The sequence below is a fragment of the Peromyscus leucopus genome, chromosome X (genome assembly GCF_004664715.2).
Source record: "Peromyscus leucopus breed LL Stock chromosome X, UCI_PerLeu_2.1, whole genome shotgun sequence".
Taxonomy (NCBI): domain Eukaryota; kingdom Metazoa; phylum Chordata; class Mammalia; order Rodentia; family Cricetidae; genus Peromyscus; species Peromyscus leucopus.
The window spans coordinates 96,520,321-96,546,107 of record NC_051083.1 but is presented as its reverse complement, the minus strand read 5'-3'; the positions used below and the strand labels follow the sequence as shown (position 1 = coordinate 96,546,107).

General features: G+C 37.9%; 1 protein-coding gene across 4 annotated transcripts in view; it reads left to right on the top strand.

Moving 5' to 3' along the window:
* Nucleotides 1–25,787, top strand: part of Chrdl1 (chordin like 1) — a 119,090-nt gene that overhangs the window by 6,923 nt on the left and 86,380 nt on the right. For all 4 annotated transcript variants that reach the window (XM_028876955.2, XM_028876952.2, XM_028876956.2 and 1 more), the window contains exon 3: nt 23,632–23,744. In XM_028876955.2, the coding sequence (XP_028732788.1) occupies nt 23,632–23,744 (113 nt within the window). The remainder of the gene's footprint in view (nt 1–23,631; nt 23,745–25,787) is intronic.

Sequence of the window (25,787 nt, the reverse complement as noted above, 5' to 3'; positions counted from 1 at the left end):
TTACTATTTTTTAAAAGGGAAAAAGTTATTCAAAGTGAAGAGACATATTTTACATTTTACTGTCTAGTACAAGAGAAAAGAAGGCATAGGAGTATATGAAAAGGAGGGTTATTTTTAAATTTTATAGAGCTGAGAAAATGTACAAATATAGAAGTGTTAAAACTTTTCATCTGTTCATACTGTCTGTCTCCATTTTCATTAGGAAGCCTCAGTTTTTGATTTTTCAGGTGCTGGTTAGTATTAGACTCTTTTAAGTCCAGGAGCATGCTTGTTCTTCTATTTGGATCAGCCAGGATAGGATGCATGTGAGGTACCCTTATGGTGAAAGCTTTTCTATCAATTGTTGTGGAAACATGAGCAATTTTAGGAAAAAAAATGCTTTGTATGCAGGAAACTCTTTTCACAAAGAGTGGTGAAGGCCCATGTTGCCATTTGCTTCTAGCTAATTAGCCATAGTTGTAGGAAGACAGGCTAAGGACACCAGGAAATACTGATAGTGCACTGCAATGGATGAATGAGCCATTTGTTGCTTATGTAAAAGTTTGCTACTGTCCAGCACCAGCGAAGTTTGAGGTCTTTAGCCAGGAAAAGATCTTTCTATAACTCCATTATGCTCTGTTGTTAAAGTTGTAGTCAATGAGGCCAGGAAGCTCTTTTGAAGTTCAAAGGAGCGTAACATTCACAGCATAATATTCATGCAAATATGGGACAAATGGGCTGACAAGTTTGCCCCCTTTGGCAGCTCTAACTTAGGTAATGAAGTATTGATCAAAGTGAACTTGAAGGACTGAGTTGTGAAGAATATTTTATTATATATTTCTAATGAACCAGACTATACTAAGTCTGGCAGAGTTTCTGGAGACAAAAATGTGTTGCATGGATCCATTCCTGCTCTATAAAAGTAAACTGGATCTCTGAGAAACTATATTCTCACTCATTTTTCTCCTCCACGCTAAAGCTTGCAAACACTTATGTTTGGATTAAATAAAGTGGGACTTTAGAATTCTCAGGAAAGGCAAGCCACCAGTGTAGTAAGAGAAGGAAGAAGATTAGCAAATTAGAGATATGCAATTTGTGTCCCTGCAGGCATCTACTGTATTTCTGGTGAAAGCCAGAAAGAAAAGCACAAGTTTTCTAGGATCGCCCGAGCATTTCACATGATTATTAAACATTAAGAAGAAGGAGGAGGAGAAGGAGAAGAAGAAGCAATAAAGAGAGTATACCTATTAAAGTTTATATGGATGGAATAAGAAGAAAGGAAGGGTACCATAAAATCCAGTAGTTTGTCAGGCACGGTAGATGTGCCTGTAATTTCAGCATGAGGGAGACTGACTTTAAGTGAGTTTAAGGCGTACCTGGGCTAACATAGGGAGCACTTTTTTAACCCTCAGACAGCTTAATATTTTTCAAAGTAAGTTCTGAATTCTTTAAACTATGGGAGCATAGTGACTTTGAGATTAGCCTAGGTTCAACATTTTGTTTTACAGCTGTCTCACATACTTGGGGAATGTTACCCTCTAGGGCTTCAGTTTTTCTATCAGTACAATGAAGAGATAGTGGTCCCCATTGGATTACTTTGTGTCCATTGCTGTAATAAAATACCTGCCAGAAGCAAGGTTAGGGAAGGAAGCCTTTATTCTGGCTCACGGTTTAAGAGTAGGTTCCATTGTGGCAAGCAGAGCATGGCTGCAAGAATATGACGTGGCAACTCAGATTGTGGCTGTGGTCAGGAAGCAGAGAGAGTTGAATGTAACTAACTACTCAGCATCCTTTCTCCTGTTCATTCAGATGGGGACTGGAGCCCATGGAACAGTGCTGCCCTCAGTTAGGATAGTTCTTCGCAAATCAGTTAAACCCATCACAGGCATTCCCAGAGATTTGTTTCCATAGTATTTCTAAACCCCATAAAGTTGATCACGATCAACTATCAGGGCCATCATAATCATTTGCATATTGGCTGAGACAAGATTAACTTTAATAAATGGTAGCCATTGCCGGGCAGTGATGGTGCATGCCTTTAATCCCAGCACTCGGGAGGCAGAGGCAGGCGGATCTCTGTTAGTGCAAGGCCAGCCTTGACTACAGAGGGAGTTCCAGGAAAGGCTCAAAGCTACACAGAGAAACTCTGTCTCTGTCTCAAAAAACTAAAAAAATAAAAATTAAAAAAAAATAAAAATAAATGGTAGCCATTACAGAAACATTTTTTAAAAAGCCAAATTACATGATCTACTAAATTTTGAGATGAAAAATTTAAAGAAAATGGGATCAATAGACTTTGTGCAAGGACAGATTGCTGTGAATGCCAGTCAGAGTCAGAACTGAAGCACAGATCCCCAAATATAATATTCTCTTCACTATACCAATTTGGCTCTGGAAATTCTTTGAAGAAGCCAGTTCATTTCTTGAGTTTAAGCCCAGTCTTTTACATGTGGCAGCAACTTAATACATAAATTATCATCTAAGTGAATGAATAAAGACCTTTGTAACTACATTTCCTTAAGAGATGCAATGTGCCCTTTGGGACCTAAAGAACCAAAGGCTGGGGATAGAATTTAGAGGGAAAGTGATTACCCAGCAGGTACAAGGCCCTGGGTTTGTCTCCAGTACCATTTACAACAACAGTAACAACAACAAAAAGACTGAGCCTGGGGCTTGGTAGTTGCACAGTGAGGAAGACTGTTTGCTGAACAAGAATGTTGACTTGGGTTTGAATCGCTAGTAACCCATGTAAAAACCCAGGTGTTCTCATGTGTGCCTGCAACAACAGCAATGTGGAGACAAAGATAGTATGCTGAGACTTGATGGCCATCAACCTAACTCCAGATTCAATGAAAGACTGTGTGTCAAAGGAATATGGCAGAGAGTTAGAGAACAAGACACACAATGTCTTCCTCTGGCTTCCATATACAGGCATGACTGTGCACACACACGTGAACACTCACCACACACATTTGTATCACATGTGTATACCACACGTGCTACTGTATACATTCATATAGACATAAAGATTAAACACAAATAAAAGTACAATTTCGATCCTCAAAAGACAGGCTAAGGTGAAAATTATTCAGGAACCCAAACAAGCCAAGTGAAAATTCTGAGAAAGGTTAAAAATACGATCATGGGGAGAATTCTTACGTTCTGGACAGAGAACTAAACATCAGAGTAGGTTCTGTGGGAATGAGACAAGAGAAACCATGACTTTGGTTTTGTGTATTTTACACAAACCACCTGGACTTTTAATCATATCACAGTCACTCTGAAGAGAATTTTGTTCATTTAAGAGATTTATAGCCTAGATACTTTTAAAAACATTGGATATGGGTTAGAGATGAAAGACTAGGTAGGAAAAGGCAATAATTTTTTTAAGATGAAATAAAATATAGGCCATCTTAAGAAGAAAAAGTAGATACAGTTGGCATGTAGTTGGGTAGATTGTAGCATCTTTACTCTAAATTAGGCCTGTACCTTCTGAAGAAAAAAAGAGAAACTTTGGGTTTGTTGAAAAGCAGCAGTAGCATCTATAGAGTATTCTCATTTCCCGTATACTGCTTAACGCTTTGTTGATCATGAGATGCTTAAATAAAGCATATTCAGCGTGGTACACCTAGAACATCTGTAAGCTGGGTTGCATAAGATAAAGAGAAACTCTGGTATTTCTTTATTAACTATCTGTCTTAGTTTGGGATTTCATTGCTGTGAAAGACCATGGCAGCTCTTATAAAGGAAACATTTCATTGGGGTGGCTTGCTTATAGTTTCAGAGGTTCAATCCATTATCATCATAGCAGGGAGCATGGTGGACAGGCAGATGTGGTGCTGGAACTGAGAATGCTACATCTTGCAGGCAACAAGAAGTCAACTGACTGTTACACTGAGGGAAGCTTGAGCAAAAGAGACCTCAAAAGCTGCCCCCACAGTAACATACTCCCTCCAACAAGGCCACACCTCCTAATAGTGCCACTCTGTTTAGGGGTCATTTTCTTTCAAACCACCACATTATCTATAAAGTAATAGGCAGAAATTAAGTAATGAAATAAAAATCTTCCATAAATGATGAGAAAATGTAGTCCATGTACTTTAACATTTAATGACATAAGTTAATTGGCTTATGGTATATTGAAATTATTAAGTAATGAATGTTTAATATACCTATTAGACTAATAACAACTGTCAGATATCCAAAGAAACATTTATAATAACATGTTTTTTTCCTAATTGAAGAATAGATGTTAATTGATAAACATGCAGAAAATATATAAACATGTAAGAAAAACAACCGTAATCTCAAGATCTGTGGATAATCATAGGTACTTATTACAGCTACTTAAAAAGTCCTTTTTTCTAAGCTCAGCAATACATATGTATATATTAAATAAAACACCGTCTTGAAATGAATTTGAATCAGTGTTTTTTATGTCAGTTTACAGTTGTTATCTCTAAAATGTACCAACACTGAACATACATTCTCACGCTGTCCAAAGTGAAAGTTGGGTACTTGCTGTTTGTACAAGAGACAAATTTGATTCTAGCCCAACTTGTTCTCTCCATCAAACAGAAAACATTCCCAGTCAAACAGAAGGTCTCCTTCAGCTAAAACTTGTGAAGCTGAGGTGCTGATAGGAAGGACTTTTTTTAAAACGAGAACTTGGATCTTTGCCCACAGTCCTATGCCATATGACATGGAACAGATTTTTTAGCCAGAAAAAATTTCAGGTCAGGTTTCACCAGTCAAGTAACCTTTCTGTAAAAGGATCTCCCCATGGCCTCATAGAAAGACTGATGAGAATACCATTCACTCTCAGTTATCCATGCTAATAAGAGATAGAAGGACATGATGAATTGAAATTTCATGGCATATCTCCAGTTCTCATCTTAGCCAATGGTGTTACCTTCCTCCTGTGTCAACCATCTTTGAACTACAGACTCTTTTATTCCCATTGTGTCTACTAGTAGAAAACTGAAGTAGTCACAAAGCAAATAGAGAGGTCTATGATGGATGTAAAATGGTAAGGTGTTTTATTTTTGTTTGTTAGTATTTTTTTCTCTGTGTGTTTCCTTGTCTCTGTCTGTCTGTCTGTCTGTCTGTGTGTCTGTCTGTCTCTCTCTCTCACTCTGTGTGTGTGGGGGTTGGGGGGGTGAAATTGGATTACTTGAGGACAAATGACCCAGCAAATATGATTGAAATATGTATTTAATTTCTGGATGAAGGAATAAGCCATAACAACAGAATGAAGAATTTGACTTCTTCTTAGATGTCTTTTTTCACTGTTTTTTCACAACTGGAAGCAAGCTCCTTTTAAAGTCCTGAGAGAATGGGGCACAATCTTCAACTCTAAAACCTCAGGCTAGGGAAACAAGAAACAAGTTATGTAACTACTGTATGTTTTCCTTCCTACATTGTGCTTCAAGTTTGATAAATGGACAGAGGCAAAGTACTTGTGTGTACTTTTCCCCCTCTTACTATTTTACAATCTTTTTAAAGAAATAAATAATTAAAAAGGAATTTGTTTACTTGGTATGTCTACTTCACATAACTCATAACAAAGATTCTTTTCTCCCTTTCTACTGACCGTATGTGTTAAGTAGAATAAATATTTTTGTAATACTGACATAGTGATGTGTCTACAGTAAGAGATGTTATCAAATACAGTTCATGGGAATGCCTTCTTGTTACTGGACTAGAGATAGAGTTCTTGACCCTTTGACCTAATCTTAGGAGAGGGGCAGAGCACTGATGGCACAGATGTACATCTCTATGGTTGTTTACATTTTGCATTGTTCCTGTTAACAGGGGCTACCAAAGTAGCAGGAATTTCTACTTCTAATTAAGGCCAGCTGAGCTATTGGAAAAATAGCTGTAATGATGCAGGTTGAAGGTCCATTTCACATCTTAGTTGAATTCCTCTGGGACTCTCAGATACCAGTAATTAGTAGTAAGTCATATGTTCTCCATCTGATCTCTCTCAGATATTGGCAATGGATTGCTGACTTTTCTTCTTTGTCTCTCCTAGAGATTAGTGTAACATCCTTGTTTCAACAAAAATCATCTCATTTGTGCTTCTTCCAAGATGATATACTGAGATTTTAGGTGTGGTTGATTATACATTGTAGCTTGTTAAACTCTTTCCCGGGTGGTGTCAAATTTATAAGCATATGTTGAAGTTGAATTTATCCTAGATCTTGAAAAGTGATAATGCTGTAGTTGAAAGTTTTCTCTGGTCCCACGGGGCCCCACGGTCCTGCAGCCCATTATAAAATAATCACTCGGAGGTTTATAATAATTATAACTGCTCAGCCATTAGCTCAGGCTTATTACTGACTGGCTCTTACACTTAACCCATTTCTATTATCTATAAGTTGCCACGTGGCTTCGTGGCTTACTGATACTTTCACATCTTACTTCTGGTGGTAGTTCACAGCATCTCTTCTGCCTCCCTTCTCCTCTTCCTCCCTCTCCAGCTGGTATGCTCTTGGAAAAACATGATTATGAAAACCACTCCATTTTGAGCAATGTTAAAATATTTCTTAATGACGGATGTTTAATTTTATTATGTGCCTGAAAAATATCAATGTCAATAATTGCTAGTACATAGTTTAACAGTACCAGCATTACTACTGAGCTCCTTGCCTGCCCCTAGCACCTGTCTTTTTCTTCATTTAGGATCTCTTGGGCATAACTAGCTAAATATCACATCCTTGACATAAGACCAATGCATGTGATGTAAGGCCATTATATTTGCATTAGAACTGGTTTTTCTATCAGCAGTGGTGTTTTGAGTAAGGTTTTTGCATTCCCTGACATTATAGTTTGGAAGACAGTGGGATAGTAATATGGCTTCAATAAGATGTTAGCATACTAGGTAAAGATTTGTAGGTTTAAGAAGGAAAGGGAACTTTACTTTTGGGTAACTTTTGTCTTCCCAACAAGATTGCTTTAGCTCATGAGAGCTGTTCTAAGCTTTATGTTTTGTCACTGATACACATATAGAAGTTCAAATTAAGCATTGGCCATCTGTACAATTTTGAATGTTACTTCTTTACATTTATTTCTTTTATTTGTGTGGTGGCTTGGTGCAAGTGGAAGTCAGAGTCAAACTTGCAGAAGCCTCTTCACTTCTTCCACCATGTGGGTCACTGGCCTGCTCTCTGGTCATCAGGCGTGGCAGCATGTGCCTTTCCTTACCGAGTCATCTCACTGACCAATTTTGAATAGAAGTCCTTAAAATGTTTAAATGCATCTGAAACTCACATTTAGGTACTTTGTTTGATTTTAGTGACTGTTCAATCTTTCAGAAGTCTTAATTTTCCATTAACCCATTTGTTCAATAAATAAGACAGAGAGATAAACCATCAAACACGCAGATCACGGATGACAGCAAAAATTAATCCAACTTGATACTTTAAATGGGTAGATCTGATAACAGCCATACAGTGAACTAATTCATGCAAGAGAAAAATAAAATACATAGTATACAGGATCTATTTTTATGTACACCATAGATTTACACTTAAAAATAGGTTCTAAGTTCCTTCAATTCAAGTATAGTAGCTCCAGATACATATGACCATGCCAAACTAATAATTCTACTTAAAGGAGTAATGTTCATGAGTTTGTTTTCAAGTATACCAATTATTTCTGAAACACTGAAATAAGGTTATGTTAGAAGGCAAATTACTTGACTGTTTATCAGAGTTAACATAAATTTATTTAAAAAAAATCACTTTCTTGTCACTAACAGGAGAGTAGAGAAAGATGTCTCATATAGACATTGGTGTTGGGAAATTCACAGTTGTTTCTCAATGGCTAAAGATTAAGGGATTACTGAGGTATTTCTAAGTTGTGTCCGTGTAGTATGAATCTTAAATGGTCTTATTAATAAAATCAAACCTGAGGCCAGTTATTGGGGTGAATGCTGGAAGATCAGAGAATCAGAACAAGACACAGCTACCTCACCTTGCCAGTTCCTCAGCTGATCCTGTTTCCTCAGACTGGAAGCCTCTGTGTCCTCATCCAAGTGGGTTTCAGCTGAACTGCTGCTCAAAAGCCTAAAAGCTTAATCAGCTAAAAGCTTCTAGTTTCTGGTCTTCATGCTTTATATACCTTTCTGCTTTCTGCCATCACTCCCTGGGATTAAAGGCTCACTCCCTGGGGTTAAAGGCATGAGTCACCATGCTTGGCTGTATCCTTGAACACACAGAGATCCAGGTAGATCTCTGCCTCTGGAATGCTAGGATTAAAGGCGTGTGCTACCACTGCCTATCCTCTATGTTTAATATTGTGGCTGTTCTGTTCTCTGACCCCAGATAAGTTTATTAGCGTGCACAATATTTCGGTAACACAATACCACCACATGTCTGTATAAGGAGTTATGTTTCTAGACTTGCCTGAAAACCACACATGTTCTGCTTTAAAAAATGTTTTTAGTTTCCTGTGTCCTTTCAGTGCAAACATGGTTCTGAATACATTTTCTAACTCAGAAAATATAGCTTAATGTAAATTTTTGAGGAAAATGGTAATACCAAAACATTCGAAACAAAAATGATTACTGAAAATGAATACATATTAAGCCTTACTGATAATTTAAAAAATACTGGTTCCATTATTCTGTATAGAATTTCCAGTGTTTAAAGCAACTAAAATTTTCATTGCTGGTCATTCTCACACACTGATAATGGGAACATAGGTTAGTGTAGCTTTTCTGTGAGAAAAGTTAGCAATAAAGATTAAGAGTTTAAAAATATGAAAAAATTTTGACCTAAGAAATCTGCTTCTTAAAAGTTGTATTAAGAGCCAGGCGGTGGTGGCACACGCCTTTAATCCCAGCACTTGGGAATAGAGGCAGACGGATCTCTGTGAGTTTGAGGCCAGCCTGGTCTACAAAGTGAGTTCCAGGAAAGGCGCAAAGCTACACAGAGAAACCCTGTCTCAGAAAAAAAAAAATGCATTAAGAAAAAAGCCAGTGTAGGACTGTTTGACAAGAGACTTTTAAAAATAGAAATGGCAACAATATAAATGGTCAAATAAAGAATTGGTTAATGTTAAGGTTAAACTATGTATCCATATAGAACAGTGTCCCTAAGCACAGAGTATTGGAATATTGCAATAACAATATTCTCATCATGATATGTGAATTTTGTAATAGAATTTCTATATACATGATGTCTGGATAATAAAATTAGGAGTTTCTAGTTTTCTGCCTAATGTGCAAAGGACTCCAAATTTTTAAATTCTATTATATAAGAAAGTACTTGAATGAATTCAAAATTAATGATTCCTCTTAGATTAAGTAAGATGGGAGATGGAATGAAAAGTATAAAAACGGGGATGAAGGGAATAAAATCCCATGAATGTCCATGTAGAAAATTCCAAAGTACCAAGATTAATGTATAAAAATAAATTGCTTTCCTACATACTAGCAATGAACAAGAGGAATTTGAACTAAACACATTTATTACTATTTACATTAACATTCTTAAAAAATGAAATATATATATAAAATCAATAATGAATCTAATCAAACTATAAGACTTGGATGAAATAAAAACCAAATAAATAATTGGAGGGATAATCCATGTTTGTTGGTAGGAATATTAAAGATTTTTAGTGTTGGCTTTTCATAATTTAATCTGTAGGTCATTAGCAGTCAAAATTAAAACAATTTTTTTGTGGGCATTGACAGAGTGACTCAAGTTTGTATGAAAAGGTGAAAGATACAAAATAGCAAAAAAAAATACTGAGAAATATAACAATGTAACTGATAATACTTCCTTCAAAACTTGTTGTGTAAGCTGGAACAATGAAGAGTGACACTGGCCAAAGGGAAATAATAAATAGATCAATAGAACACAACAGGAAGCCCAGAAATAGACATGGATACACACTGTCAGGAAACTTTCAACAAAGAAGGAAAGTTGTAAATGAAAGGAGGGGCAGGAGATAGTCTTTTTCAACAGATGGTGCTTGAACAACTAAACACCTATATCCCCAAGTAAATAAATTAATGAATTGAGCCATATTTCTTACATCCTTCACAAAAGCCTCAGCGTGTATCACTGAACAAGGTGGTTGTGTGACTTTGGCAGTGACATTTTAAATAAAACATCAAAGGCACAATTCGTGCAAGAACTGGTACATTAGACTTTATTAGAATTAAAGACTTTTGCTTCTATTAAAGACATAGAATCAACAAATTTTACATTCTAAAATGGAAAGCACCATCCCCAGGAGAGTGCACTGGGTGACTGCACCAAACATTTATGGATGAAATTACATGAGTTCTCTATGGTATGTTCCAGAAGATAAAAGCAGAGGGAACACTGACTAACTCATTCTATGATTGCCATATTTCTGTAAAACCAAAAAATAGACAAAGACATTGCGAGAAAATGGTAGACCAACAGCTGCTGTGGATATAAGTGCAAGAATCCTTGAAACTTTTAGATAATTGGGGAACTGGAGAGATGAAACAGTGGTTAAAAGCTTTCTCTTGCAGAGAACAGGAATTTTGTTTCTAGCACCCACGTGGGGTACCTTAGAACTATCTGTAATTCCAGGTCCATGGGACTTGGCTTTCTCTTTTGGCCTCTGTGGGTACCCACATATATGTGTGCATACACACACATACATACACACACACATACACACACACACACACACACACACACAAACACTTAAATACAATAATCTATATAATAATTAGTAAATTGAATCCAACAAAGTATGAAACTAATGATGTGCCACTATCAAGTGAGATTTATTGCAGTTATGTGAGTTCCAACATTTAAAAATCAGTTAAGGTGTTCCATCATATCAACAGGCTGAAGAAAATAAACATGATTTTATCAAAAGATGGAAAGAAAGCATTTAATAAAATCCAATACTATCTAGCATACTAGGGGCAGAGGCAAATTTACTCATCTTGACAAAGGAATGTCAGCATCATACTTAATGATGAGACACTGAGTGCTTTCCCATTAAGGTCAGAAATAAGGAAATACTACACACTCTCACTATTTAAATTTGCCTTTTACTAGAAGTCCTAGATAATGGATAAATCATGCATGCAGACTGAAAGAAATAAAACTACCTTTGTTCACAAATGACATAATTATTCATATAAAAATCCTCCAAAAGGCTGGAGAGATAATTTACTGATTAAGAGCATTTACTGTTCTTGCAGAAGACCCAAAATTTGTTCCCAGCACCCACAACAGGTGGCTTAACAGCTGCCTATTAACTCCAACTTCGGGTGATCCAGTGCCCTTTTCTGGCCTCTACAGGCACTTACACACACACACACACACACACACACACACACACACACACACACAACACTAAATAAATAAATAAATAAATAAATAATAAAAATAAGTATTTTTTTTAAAAAACCCAAAGCAATAGCAACAATGGTGCAAAAGCATCTGTAACAATTAACAATTAACAAGGTTAAAAGATAAAAATTCAATATACAAAATTCAATTCCTTTTCTAAACATTATCATCAATGAACACATAACATTAAACTTTAAAAACCTCAGTGCCATTTGTATTAGATGAACAAAATGCGTAGGTGTCAATATAACAAAGTGTGTTGCAAGATCTCAATGAGAAAAACTACACTGATGAAATAAATGAACTAAACAGAAATATATTTTATGTTTATGGGTAGAAAAACACATAGTTGTCAGATATCAGTCCTTACCTCATTCTAAAATTTCCACAAAAGGCAAAATACCCTGAATAGCTAACAGTATTGAGGGAAGAGAAAAAAATAGTTTCAGAGTTGTGACCCTACACAATTTCAAGGCTGATGTAAAACTACAGTAATGAATGTAGTGTGGCTAGGTGACAGAATAGAGAAATGGATGAATATAACAATACAGAGCCAATAAATAGATCAGTACATATGTAGCTGATTGAATTTTTTCACTAAAGAAATAGAATTCATCAGAGAAAGGCTACCTTTTCACAAAATGCATCTACCATAAAATTTCTAGACGATAACATAGCAGAAAATCTTGGAGAAATTATATTTGGCATTGGGTCTTTTGATACTGCTCCTAAAGCATGTTCTAAAATGAAGACATTGATAAGCTGGGCTGCTTTTAAGATAAAATACTATGCTCTGAAGAAAACATTAAACCAGAATGGAATGATGGGTCAATATCTATGTTTTCCAGTGCACTTATATTCACAATATGTAGCAAAGTTTAAAAATCAACAAGGAAATATGAATAATCCAATTAATAAATGGGTAAAATATCCAACAGACAGTTCACTAAGAACGACACACAGGTGGCAAATGAAGAGAGGTTCAAATTATATGCCATTAAGAAACAACAAAATAATCATGTGTGTTGATTTGGATTCTCTCTCTCTGTCTTTTGGTTAGTTTGGATAAGGGCTTGTCTATCTTGTTGATTTTCTCAAAGAACCAACTCTTTGTTTCATTAATTTTTTGTATTGTTCTCTTAGTTTATATTTTATTGATTTCACCTCTCACTTTGATAATTTCCTGGCGTCTATTCTTCCTGGGAGACTTTGCTTCTTCTTGTTCTAGAGCTTTCAGGTGTGCTGTTAAGTCACTAGTGTGAGATTTCTCCAACTTGAAAAGGAAGAAACAACGTGCTAGAGAGGCCCACAGAAATCCACAAAGTTACCCCCACAATAGACGGCTGGCAATGGTCGAGAGACAGCCCGAACTGACCTACTCTGGTGATGGGATGGCCAAACACCCTAATAGTCATGCCAGAAACCCCATCCAAGGACTGAGGAATCTGGATACAGAGATCCACGGCTAGGCCCCGGGTGGAGCTCCGGGAGTCCATTTAGCGAGAAAGAGAAGGGTTTATATGAGCAAGAATTGTTGAAACCAAGGTTGGATAAAGCACAGAGACAAATAGCCAAATGAATGGAAACACATGAACTATGAACCAAAGGCTGAGGGGTCCCCAGCTGGATCAGTCCCTCTGAATAGATCTCTGAAGTATTAGAAAGCCACCTGGCCAAACATCCTAATTGTCATGCTAGAAACCCCATCCAATGACTGAGGGAACCGAATGCAGAGATCCAAGGTCAGGCCCCAGGTGGAGCTCCAGGAGTCCAGTTGGTGAGAAAGAGGAGGATTTGTATGAGTGAGAATTGTTGAGACCAAGGTTGGAAAAAGCACAGGGACAAATATACAAATGAAAGGAAACACATGAACTATGAACCAATAGCTGAGGAGCCCCCAACTGGATCAGGCCCTCCAGATAAATAAGACAGTTGATTAGCTTGATCTGCTTGGGAGGCATCCAGACAGTGGGACCGGGTCCTGTCCTCAGTGCATGAACTGGTAGTTTGGAACCTGGGGCTTATACAGGGACACTTGGCTCAGCCTGGGAGGAGGGGACTGAACCTGCCTGGACTGAATCTACCAGGTTGAACTCAATCTTTAGGGGAGTCTTTGCCCTGGAGGAGATGGGAATAGGTGGTGGGCAGGGGGGAAGGTGGCGGGGGAGGGGGGAGAACAAGGGAATCCGTGGCTTATATGTAAAATTAAATTTAATAAATAAATTTTAAAAATGGGAAAAAAAGAAACAACAAAATAAAGGACCATGACTGGCCATGGTGTCTCATGTCTTTTTAATAGCAGCACTGGGGAGGCATAGGCAGGCAGATCTTTGTGAATTTAATGCTAACATGGTCTATATAGAATTCTAGGCTGTCTAGGGATACATAGTTAAATCCTATATGTTGTACTGATTTTTTTAAAGATACTGCTATACACTTTGTTGCTGGAGGGCTTCTCTCCAGGTTCCCCAAGCCCCGCAGTCCCACAATCCACTTATAAAATAATCACTCAGACGCTTATATCACTTATAAACTGTATGGCCATGGCAGGCTTCTTGCTAACTGTTCTTTTATCTTAAATTAACCCATTTTTATAAATCTATACCTTGCCACGTGGCTGGTGGCTTACCAGAGTCTTTACATGCTGCTTCTCCTGGCAGTGGCTGCAGCGTCTCTCCTCAGCCTTCCGCTTCCCAGAATTCTCCTCTCTCCTTGTCCCACCTACTTCCTGCCTGGCAACCTACTTCCTGCCTGGTCACTGGCCATCAGTGTTTTATTTATATAGAGCAATATGCACAGCACTTCCCCTTTTTTTCTTTTTTTAAAAAGGAAGGTTTTAATTTTAACATGGTAAAATTACATATAACGAAACAATTACTGAGCAAGAATTATAGTTACAATATTAAAGAAGATGTCCTATCTATCTTATATTTGTGAGTTTATGGTTTTATATCTAACTTATCTTTTATCATAACAGGAAATTACAGCTATCTAGTTTTCAACCACATCAAAGACCTGAGAAGGAACATAATGGTACCTGAGAAATGGTAGATGGATGCAAGCAACTTTTAGGAATCTTGCAAAAGTAGACCAAGTCAGCTGGCAGCCTGGACAGTCACCTAATGTTTCTCAGAATTGCTAGTGCATTTAAATTGGCTATAGGCCTAGAGTATCTGACATACCATTTTTAGAAGCAGGAATTCTGAGAGACCATCTTACCCTGTCTTGGCAGGGTACAGTGGTCGCTTTCCTTGTGTCCCGCTTGTCCAGAAGGACAGCATTATATTTGTACTGTCAGCCATCAAGGCAAGGGCAGTTCTTTGCCCAGTAGGCCATTTTGTGCCAAGAAGACAAACTTCCAAATGGAAATGTCTTAGAAGCCCAACATTCTCTCGGGATCAATTGGTGCAGCCAGAAGCAATTGTGTCTCACGTCAACAGAATTTTAAGTTATTTAAATGCCATATTTTCTAGGTCTATGAAGTGTTTGAAGATTACGTATCTATCTGAAATATATCTATGTATACCTAGAAGACTTAACTAACATGGCTACAGATATGATTATCATAGATAACTAATTATTAATCTATTTTTAATTATCCATTACAATTTTAAATGAATTACATAAACATAATACCTCAAACAAGAATAGAAATATATATATATATATATATATATATATATATATATACAGTATAACAAAATTAACTTCAAGTTTGTATCAATAAACTAAAATTTATACCAATGTAAAGCATTTTAAACAAGTTGTTCTTTAAAAGTAGGTTCATTAATCTACCCTTTTATCTTATCATCTCTATATCTTCCTATATATCTATATCATATCCCCTTTTCTTTTTAGAAAGAGATCACATTTATAATCAACCTGTTTTAAATAAAAATATTGGTTTTTCTCTGTCCCACACCAGAGGGCTCTTCTGATTTGGGACACAAGAATCTCTTAACCATTTTTTTTTAAAGCAATATGTCTGGGTTTAGAGGGGAGTGAGCCAATTCCACCTCTAAAGCCAGCTTGGTATATTTGGGAATTTGGGCGTAGCATCTCTTACTACTTCCTGCTGGAGGGGGGTGCTGTATCTTATGGGGACGCAAAGAAAATTTTAGCTCTATGGGTAGTCCGTGAGGCTGTATTGTGCGAACCAGTTGCCTTGAAACCGCTCTGGATGTTGGATCATCTGGGCCATGGTGTCATCGGAGACCTTTCAGGGGGTCTTGGCTGGTGAAACCTGATGTATCTTAATCTGGAACAAATCCACAGCCTCTGGCTTTCTGTGGAAACAAAAGCAGAACCTCTTTTCCAAAGCAACATATCCTTAAATCCAAATTTTGAAGTCAAGGTACCTTTAAAATATACATTTTGGCATAATTCAACAGCTTTTGCAATCAAATGTTTTTCTTCAGTTACGAATATCAAAGACAACATAATCCAGATTCTCTGTGTGGTAGCCATCTTTACGTGGCTTATTTTTTATATTACCTTGAGCCTATTGCTTTAAACTGCACCTTTCCAAGACTGAAACAGCGCTGTGGCTTTTGGCTCCGCCCACTTCAGCTTCCCAACATGGCAGTAGTACGTTTTCCGCCAGCTCTGGGAGTCATCAAGTCTCAGAAATAGTGGGTCTAAGCTTTTATCAAAGCAGCGTGTAGCCCAGAAACCTCTTTTTTTTTTTTTAAATACTAGTAAAGACTAAATCTACCACACAGCTTAATGTGCCGCTGGCAGACGCCTCATTTCCACCATACTGCCGGTCAAACGCACACGCCAGGAACCCGCCAGTGTTCAAACCCGCGTTTTGCAGCGTCTAGCTGCCCGTATGACACAAGAAGCAGGAACCTGTTTTTGGCTCTGTTTAGAATTGGTTATTAAATATTCTCAGGTTTAAAGTGGAAACTCAAGCCGTTGGGCACCATTTGTTGCTGGAGGGCTTCTCTCCAGGTTTCCCAAGCCCCGCAGTCCCACAATCCACTTATAAAATAATCACTCAGACGCTTATATCACTTATAAACTGTATGGCCGTGGCAGGCTTCTTGCTAACTGCTCTTTTATCTTAAATTAACCCATTTTTATAAATCTATACCTTGCCACGTGGCTGGTGGCTTACCAGAGTCTTTACATGCTGCTTCTCTTGGCGGTGGCTGCAGTGTCTCCCTCCTCAGCCTTCCGCTTCCCAGAATTCTCCTCTCTCTTTGTCCCACCTACTTCCTGCCTGGCAACCTACTTCCTGCCTGGTCACTGGCCATCAGTGTTTTATTTATATAGAGCAATATCCACAGCAACACTTATTAGAATTTTCAAACACTGAGAATACCAAGCGCTGGTTCTAATATGGAACAACAGAAACTCTTTCATTGCTGGGCATATTATCTTCGCTTCTGTTGCTATGATAAGACCAAAAGCAACTTGAGGAGGCAGGGAATTATGTCACCTTACACCTTACAGTCTTTCAAGAAAGGAATCCAGGAAAAGAAATCAGGGCAGTAATCTGGAGTCAGAAACTAGAGCAGAGACCCCAGATGAGTGCTGCTTACTGGCCTGCTTCCCCTGATTTGATCAGCCTTCTCCTTATACGACCCAGGACTACCTGCTAGTTGAAAGATTTCATGTGATTTTTCCTCTCTATGTTATTTTTATTATATTTTTACTAATATACAATTTGCATATGGTGAGAAGACTCCCTCTTTTAGAACAGTTTTTATAAATGTATACTGTTCATAGAAAACATTATAATCAAGGTATAAACTGACTCCATCATTATCTTTATGATAATTTCTTGGTTTTTTTCCTTTTATTTAAAATGGATTCTTTTCTTGTCATCCTGATTACAGTTTCCCCTCCCTCTATTCCTCCCAGTTCTTTCCCATCTCCCCTCCCATTCAGGTCCACTTCTTTTCTGACTTTCATTAGACAAAAACAGGCTTCTAAGAGACAACAACAAAACTCAGCAAATTAAAATATAATAATCTAAAACAAAAACTATCGCATCAATGTTGGACAAAGCAAACCAACAGAAGAGCCCAAGAGAAGGCTCAAGAATGAGAGACCCACTCGCTCACATATTTGGGAGTCCCATAAAAATACTAAACTGAAAGCTATAATGTATACGCAATAGACCTGGTGCAGATCTGTGCAGGCCCTGTATGTTCATATGAGCTCTGCTCAGTTGATTTAGAAGGACTTGCTCTCCTGGTGTTCACTGAGCCATCTCTCCAGCCTAAAAGTTCTGTCCTTCCCTTCTTTCCTTCTTTCTTTCTTTCTTTCTTTCTTTCTTTCTTTCTTTCTTTCTTTCTTTCTTTCTTTCTTTCTTTCTTTCTTTCCTTCCTTCCTTCCTTCCTTCCTTCCTTCCTTCCTTCCTTCCTTCCTTCCTTCCTTCCTTCCTTTTAACTTTCCTTTTTTGTTGTTTTTTTTGACAGAGTCTGTCAAAAAGGCCTTGGCTGGTCTTGAACTCACAGAGCCTCTGCCTCCCAGCCTAGCAGGTCTTATTTTTGACTGAGTCTTATTTTATAGTGTATTATGAATGGATTATGGGATCGGCTTGTCTTAAACAAGTCTTTTTCTAGGTAACAAAGCTTTTCTCCTATGCATTCTTATAAATATCTCAATGTATTAAATTTTACATTGAAATCTATGACCTACCCTTTCATTTTTATTGGCTTTTTATTAGTTATACCAACTAATTGGTTTCATAAGGACATTTCACACATATGCAAAATATACTTTGATCATTTTCAATTCCTTGTTATCATATCTGCACCCCTCACTCTTCCCATTTCTCTACCTCCAAGCCCTCTACTTTCACATGTAATCTCTTTTATTTTTTGATTATTATTGTTTCATGTGTATATACATACACACATATAAGTACAGCCAGCTGAGTCCATATATGCTGCTCATATGTATACATTTTAGGCTGACCACTCAATATTGTATAACCACTTAGGGCAGCAGTTCTCAAACTGTGAGTTGCGATGTCTTCAGGGGTCAAATGATCCCTTCACAGGGGTAGCCTAAGACCTTCAGAAAACACAGATCTTTACATTATGATTCACAACAGTAGCAAAATTACAGTTATAAAGTAACAATGAAAATAATTTTATGGCTGGAGGTTACCATAACATGAGAAATTATATTAAAGGGTCACAGCATTAGGGAGGTTGAGAACCACTGAATTAGGGGCTTCATCCCTAAGAAAGACTGATATTCTCTCCTTAGCAGTAATTAATTACCTACTATCCTTCATCTAAGGGTGGAGTCCTGTGAAATTTTCAGCATCAATGCTTCGGGTCAACCTGTGTTGTCATTGTGTAAGTCTTGTTTAGGCAACCATTTTGTTAAGATTTCATAGGTGCAGCATCTCTGTCATGTCTGGAAGATACTATTTTTGCAGCAGTTACCTGGTCGGTCCTCCATCCAGTTCTTATAATCTTTGTGGTACCTTTTTATGATATTCCCTGAGCTTAGGGTATGGTCACCTCATGGTCAATTGGTTCTCTTCATTTTATCCAGTTGTGGCTTGCTGTGATGGTTTCCATTTTCTGAAAAAAAAAAGAAGCTTCTTTTATGAGGGGTAAGAGCTACACTCCTCAATGGGTATAAGTGTAAATACTTAGAATGCAATTAGTGTATGCTGGTTTAGGAAAGTGGCCATAGTATGTTCTGTGGCCTCGCCAGTCATGGTTAATTGGCTAGGTTTAGAGTACCAGACATTAATTCCTTCCCATTGAGCAGGCTTAAGTCCAATTAGACAGCCGTTGGTTACTGCCAATATGTAAATGCTAACATGGTTGGGATTAATAAGCATCACAACTGGATGGGAATATATAGACTGCTTTTCTCCCTTGGTAGCTTGTAACACTGTGTACGCTAATGCTCAGGGAGGAGGCTTCTAGGTCAGTTCCAGCTCAGTTTCTCCCAGACCTGTGTTTGAATTGTGTGGTGTCTTCAGCAATACAGACTTCACCTTCAAATTCTGAGAGGGAATCAAAGGTAATGACAGTAGCTGTTTTGTTTTGGGGGGTCTCTTGGACTCTTCTTACCAACAATTCAAAAGGAAGTTTCTCATACCTGGTACTATGGTTTTTGTTATATAGACTATGGTTCTAGGCTAATAATTCTTTGATTTTTTAAATTCTTTATATACTCTGAATATTAATCCCTGATCAGATATGTATCTGGTTAAGATCTTCTTTCACTCTTTGGGTTTCCTCTTCACTTCCTTTGTTGTACAAGAAGCATTTTTATTTTGTTAGGTCCCACTTGTCAAGTGTTGTCCTTAATTCTTGAGCAAGTGGAGCCCTAATGGCAAAGTCCTTTCCTACACCTATATCATGTAAGGTAGTGCCTATATTTTCCTCTAACAGTTACAGCATTTCAGGTTCCACATTAAGGTTTTTGATCCATTGGCAGTTAATTTTTGTGTAGGGTACTAGATATGGGTCTAATTTTGTTCTTCTGATAGTGGGCACCCAGATTTTCTAGCACCATTTGTTGAAGATGCTATCTTTCCTCTAGGGTGTGTTTTGAACATCTTTGCTATGACCTACCTTGAGATCATATCTCCACCTCCTCTTCCTCCTCCTCCTCCTCCTCCTCCCCCCTCCTTCTCTAATTCCTCTTCATTCATACCCTCCTGTCTTGAGACAAGGCCTTGCTATGTTGCCTATACTGGTTTTAAACTCAGCATCCTCCTGTCTGAGCCTCCCAACTGCTGGGATTACAGCCATGATCCACCATATCTGCTTTTTTAGTTCATTTTTATATGAAGTATTAGAAATAGGAAAAGGCTAACTTTTATTAAATATTGCACATGACTATTCAAATGATTCCACAGTATTTGTTGAATTTTTGAAAACACTATTGTTTCTTCATTGAATTGGCTTTACACCTTTGTTGAATCAGTTGACAATGTATGTGTGACTCTATGTTTAGGTATCCTGTTAACCTGTTTATATAACCTTTGGTTGATACCACATATCCTGAAAACTACAATTTTAAGTCTAACATTTTTCTTCTTCAAAATTATTTTGGTTATTCTACTTCCTTTTTATTCCCATATAAACATATTAATAGACTCCCACCCTTTTTTATTTTTTGAGACAGGGTTTCTCTGTCTAGCTCTGGCTGTCTTGGAACTCACTCTGTAGACCAGCCAGGTCTCGAACTCAAAGAGATCCACCTGCCTCTTCCTCCAGAGTGCTGGGATTAAAGGCATCAGCCACTACCACTTGGCTCCCCCATTTTTCTAAAATAAAATATCCTGCTAATACTTTTTTTGAGACAGGGTCTTATTATGTAGCCCCGGCTGGCGTAGAACTAATTGTGTAAACCAGGCTGGCCTTGAACTGCCAGAAATCCACCTGCCTCTGCATGGAATCTATTATTTACTTTGGGGAGAATGGAGGCCTTAGAAAATCTTTATCTTCCAATCTACAAATACTATAAATTTATCTAACCTTTAGGCCTTCATTACTTTTCTTCCAGCAATATATTATAGTTCTCTTAGTGCAAACCTTGCATATGTTTTGTTAGATGTGTGCTTCTGAAGGTTGGTGTTTGGGAGGAGCTATTGTAAATATTATATGTACTAATTGTAGTTCGATCGCCTTCATCTCCTTTTGAGACAGAGTGTCACTTCATAGTACAGGCTGGAAGTGAACTCACTTTAGTCCTTCTGCCTAGTCTCTCGTGTGTGAGTCTTATAGGTGTGAGCCGCCAGACCTAGTCAAACTTCAACTTCTATTTATTATAGAACATATAAATATGGTTGGTCTTGAATCCTACAGGCTTGCTAAATTCTCTTACCATTTATAATATCATTTTAACAGATTGGTGGGGTTTTTTATACAAAATAATGACATCTGTAAATACTTTAAGTTTTGCTTTGAGGTATATAAAACATTTTGGACCTGATTTCCCTGGCTAACATTGGAAAAACAAGCATCATCATATAATTCTCAGTCCTAGGGAAAAATAATTCAGTCTTTTGCCATGAAGAAATTATAATGTTAGCCACAGTTTTTTGTTTTGCTTTTAAATGTCATGTATGAGGTTGAGAAAGTTTTCTTCCCAGTTTGCTAAGAGTTTCAGCCATGGCTGAATGTAGCATTTTGTCAGATTGAGGTTCTAAATCTTCTGCAACAATGATCTGTCCCCTCTTTGGTGTGTAAATACAATGAATTACATCAATGAACTATGAATGAGGAACTAGCCTTCAATTTCCAACATAAGCCCCCACTTGCACATAAATTGTTATCCTTTTATCATCTTTTTTTGAGAGCTGAGGACCAAACCCAGGGCCTTGTGCTTGCTAGGCAAGCACTCTACCACTGAGCTAAATCCCAAACCCTCCTTTTAACATCTTATTAGATTTAATTCGTATCAATATATCTTGCAAGTAGATTGGTATTGTAAGCCATAGGATTCATAACTGGGTAATATTGATGATTATTTTTGTCCTCTGATAGCATGCATAACACCTTCCGGCACCGTGAACACTAGTAAATAGGGATGATGCTTAGAGTTGGGCATCAGCTTGATTTTTCTATGTTGGATTGCATAAGTGTGTGGTGTCTTCAGCAATAAGGCCTTACTATTGGGTTGTGGTGAGTAACTAGTAGCCTTGGCAATAGCCTGTAATGTTTGCAGGCGTCTATGGATCCACTTTCGCTAACAAATCACCAAGTTATTTATAACCTACTCCTTGTGTTAGAAAGATTTACTTGTTAATATAAGATGTCTAGTTTGGCCAGGCAGTGGTGGCGCATGCCTTTAATCCTAGCACTCGGGAGGCAGAGCCAGGCGGATCTCTGTGAGTTTGAGGCCAGCCTAGGCTACCAAGTGAGTTCCATGAAAGGCACAAAGCTACACAGAGAAACCCTGTCTCAAAAAACTAAAAAAAAAAAAAAAAAAAAAAAAAAAAAAAAAAAAAAAAAAAAAAAAGATGTCTAGTTGGAGCATTGTCTCACAGTATTAGTTGTCCCTTCCCATATTCTGTCTTTCCATGTGCCCTCCCTTCATCCTCTCCATTTAGTCCTCCTAATGTATTCAATTCCCCATTTATCCCCTTTATAACACTATTTTATTTTCCCTTGCTAGCCAGCTCATAACATCGGTTATTCTAAATAAAATACATATATCTAAAGCTTAAAAGCTTACTTCCACATACAAGAGAAAATATGCAATGGAGTCATGTGATGGATTGAGTATAAACAATAAATGTTGTCTACTTTTTAATAACTAAGACATGTGCAACATGTCAAGTATTATGGTATGTGCTCAAACATCTTTCAGTGTAATGCAAATTTCAACTATAAAAAATTTTAGGGTCTAAAAAGGTGACTTGGTGGTTAAAAACCTTGCTGTTTTTGCAGAGGACCCAGGTTCAGTTCACAGCCCCTACATGGCAGTTCACAAACATCTCTACCCCCAGTCCCAGGAGATTCAATGCTCTCTTCCGGCTTCTATGGGCACTGGCATGCGTGTAGTGAACAGACATGCATGTAGGTAAAACACTCATACACATAAAATAAAAACAAACACATGTGTCTATTTAACACTTATTTAAAATGTTTTAAATGTATTTAATATTTTATGTGTATGGGTATTTTGCCCACATGTGTGTCTATGCACCACATCTGTGCCTGCTGCCTGCAGAGGCCAAAGAAGGCATCAGACTGCTTGGAACTGGAGTTATGGATGGTTCTGAGCTGCCATGTTGGTGCTGTGAATTGAATCCAGGTTGTCTGGAAGAATAGGCAGTGCTCTTAACTGATAAGGTGTTTCCAGCCCTATTAAAAATTTGATTCCAGCGAAGGAAATTTGAGAAAACTGAAGGTTGTTCATGTTCAAGAAAATCTGTATGTTGAATGGAAACAAAGTGTTCATTATTTTATCTCTGAAAAAGAAGCATGACCTTTTAAGAAATCAAAATGCCAGTGATATGTTTTCTTATCTTGCTATTATAACAGATCATTAAGTGAGATTTTTGAACTCCACTGTCAGATCAACCTGGGTTTGAGTGTCATCTCAGGTAGTAACTAGTTATATGTTTCTTGATTGCCTTTTTCATAAGGTAAGACTAATAGTAATATCTAATTTATGAGTTGTTGTAAAGATCTAGTAAACAAAATACAGAAAATATTGAGCCAGCAGTACACAATCTGTGTAAATGCAATGACTCTTCCCTTGATATACATAGTAAAATGCAGCTCCTGACTGTCTTTAGATTTTTGTGACTTGGCCTATATTCTCTAACAGCTTTGTTCTCCCCCTTCCTCCCTTTTAGATTCGGAGACATATTGTGTGTTTCAAGACAAGAAGTATAGAGTGGGTGAGAAATGGCATCCCTACCTGGAACCTTATGGGCTGGTTTACTGTGTGAACTGCGTCTGCACAGAGGTACAGTGCTTTACGGCATAAGATTTCCCACTCCATTCCCTACCACACAGGGAAGTTATCAGTACTCATTTTTCCAGGAAGCTTAGGTGATTAAAAGCATAAAAGATATTAGGAAACACCCCCGGTGTCATGGCACATGTCTATTATCTCAGCACAGACAAAGTACAGGCAGGAGAATGTAGAATGAACATTCTTGGCTACATGGCAAATTTGACATCTGCTTTAGAGAGAGCTGGGGAAAGGGATGGGGACAGGATTGCAAGGAATATCTCTCCTGATTTTTTCATGTTAAAGTTTGTTTTTTTTAATCTCTGACTATTTACTGTAAATAAATTTCTTTAGACTTTTAGACTAATTATATAGGACATAATAGGAGAAAGCAGAAGAATCGGATAGTAGGAAAATTAATCTACCCTATAGATGACAGTAGAGGCAACCCCAATTGTGGCAACAAATAATGTCTCCAGACATGTTTAGTTGCCTTGATGAAAACCACAGCATTAAGCCATTTGGGAAAGAAAGCCTCATCATAATCTTTGAAAACTGAGAAGTCTGAATGCATAGAAGGAATTACTGTAAGGGCTACATGTAACTCCTGTCATGAGCTCAGCTAGAGCAGGCACAGTCACTCACAGGCCTATTCTTTTTGACATTTGAACAGAACTTCTAGGTTTTCAAAATTTTACCATGTGTAAAGCACCCTTCAGGTGTTACAATAGCAGGTGGTAGTCAGGGTTTGTGAGGTCTTAGCTTTGAGGTAGACTAACTTTCAGACTCTACAGTAAGCCACCTGTGGTACATGGTATGTTGGATAATTTACCTATAACCTCTAAGATTCCTTCAGCTTCTCCTTAAAACAAGGCAACAATGCTGGCACGTGGAGCATGCCTGTGGATCCTATCACTCAGGAGGCTGAGTCAGGAGGATCATGAGTTTGAGTCTACCTGTCTCAAAAAAATAAGACATAACGGTATTACCTATTTCATATGTTGTATTAAGGATTAAATTCCCTAATTCATTTAAAACTAAGAGTAAGAAATGCTAACTGCTACTGTCATCATTATCATTATGGTTATCAGGCCTCTTATTAATCTCTGGAATTTAGAACAGAATTCAGTATACAACATTAAAGATTGAGTTTTCTTCTCAGCTAGGAACTGTGCTTTCTGATGTGCTTCTGAGCTCACCTCCATATGCTATTACCTGATTCTGAGGCGTGTGGTGGTGCATTAAGAGCCTGTCTGCTGTTTCCAAAGGCAATATTACAAAACTTTATTCTAGAAAGCACATGAGGAAAAGGAAGTTGTATTACGGTGACTCCAGTCTGGATAAAAGAAGCCTGCCTCTTTAAATGGCTAAGGCTTGTATTAAACAGAGCATCTGGGGGCTGATTAACTGCCTGGTATGGCATTATTTTGTCAGATTCTTGACTCAGTACATTGGAGATGGACAGCTAGCCCTTGGGGGCCGAGGCTTTGAAGTCCAAAAGGCAGTGAAAATGTTAACGTGCCAACAGCTCACACACTTTCTCTGTGCTCTTCACCACTCTTTACCCTGTAACAACCTGACAGATGCAAGTCACCCTTCCTTCAGATGAATTATGGATGGGAAATGTAAAATGTATTTCCAAAGCTTGCTTTGTTCTGGCAATAACTGAGAGCTGTCAGAGTTGGGATTCTGTATCTCTAAGTCATACAGGAACCAGGTTGCCTCATCCAGACATACTAGCCGATTAGCTCAATTTCTACTTTTAGCTTATTCTCAGAAACAAATGCTGGCTGAAAGGGGAAATGAGGAGAGGAGTCACGCAGCCTACTGAATCAAGGCAGAGTTAGTTCTGTAGAGTGCAAGGACTCACATGCTAGGGATGTCTCTGCGCATAGGGCTGGGAAGCAGCTCTCAAGGGACCTATTACTCACCACCCTTTCTCTTCCATGGCATCAGGCAGGTGGTTATGAAATCAGAATAGGCCCTTGGAAAAGCCTTGCAGCTAGAACTGGGAAGGGTAGAACTATCACAGAGCCAGGCTAGAGGAAGCCTCCC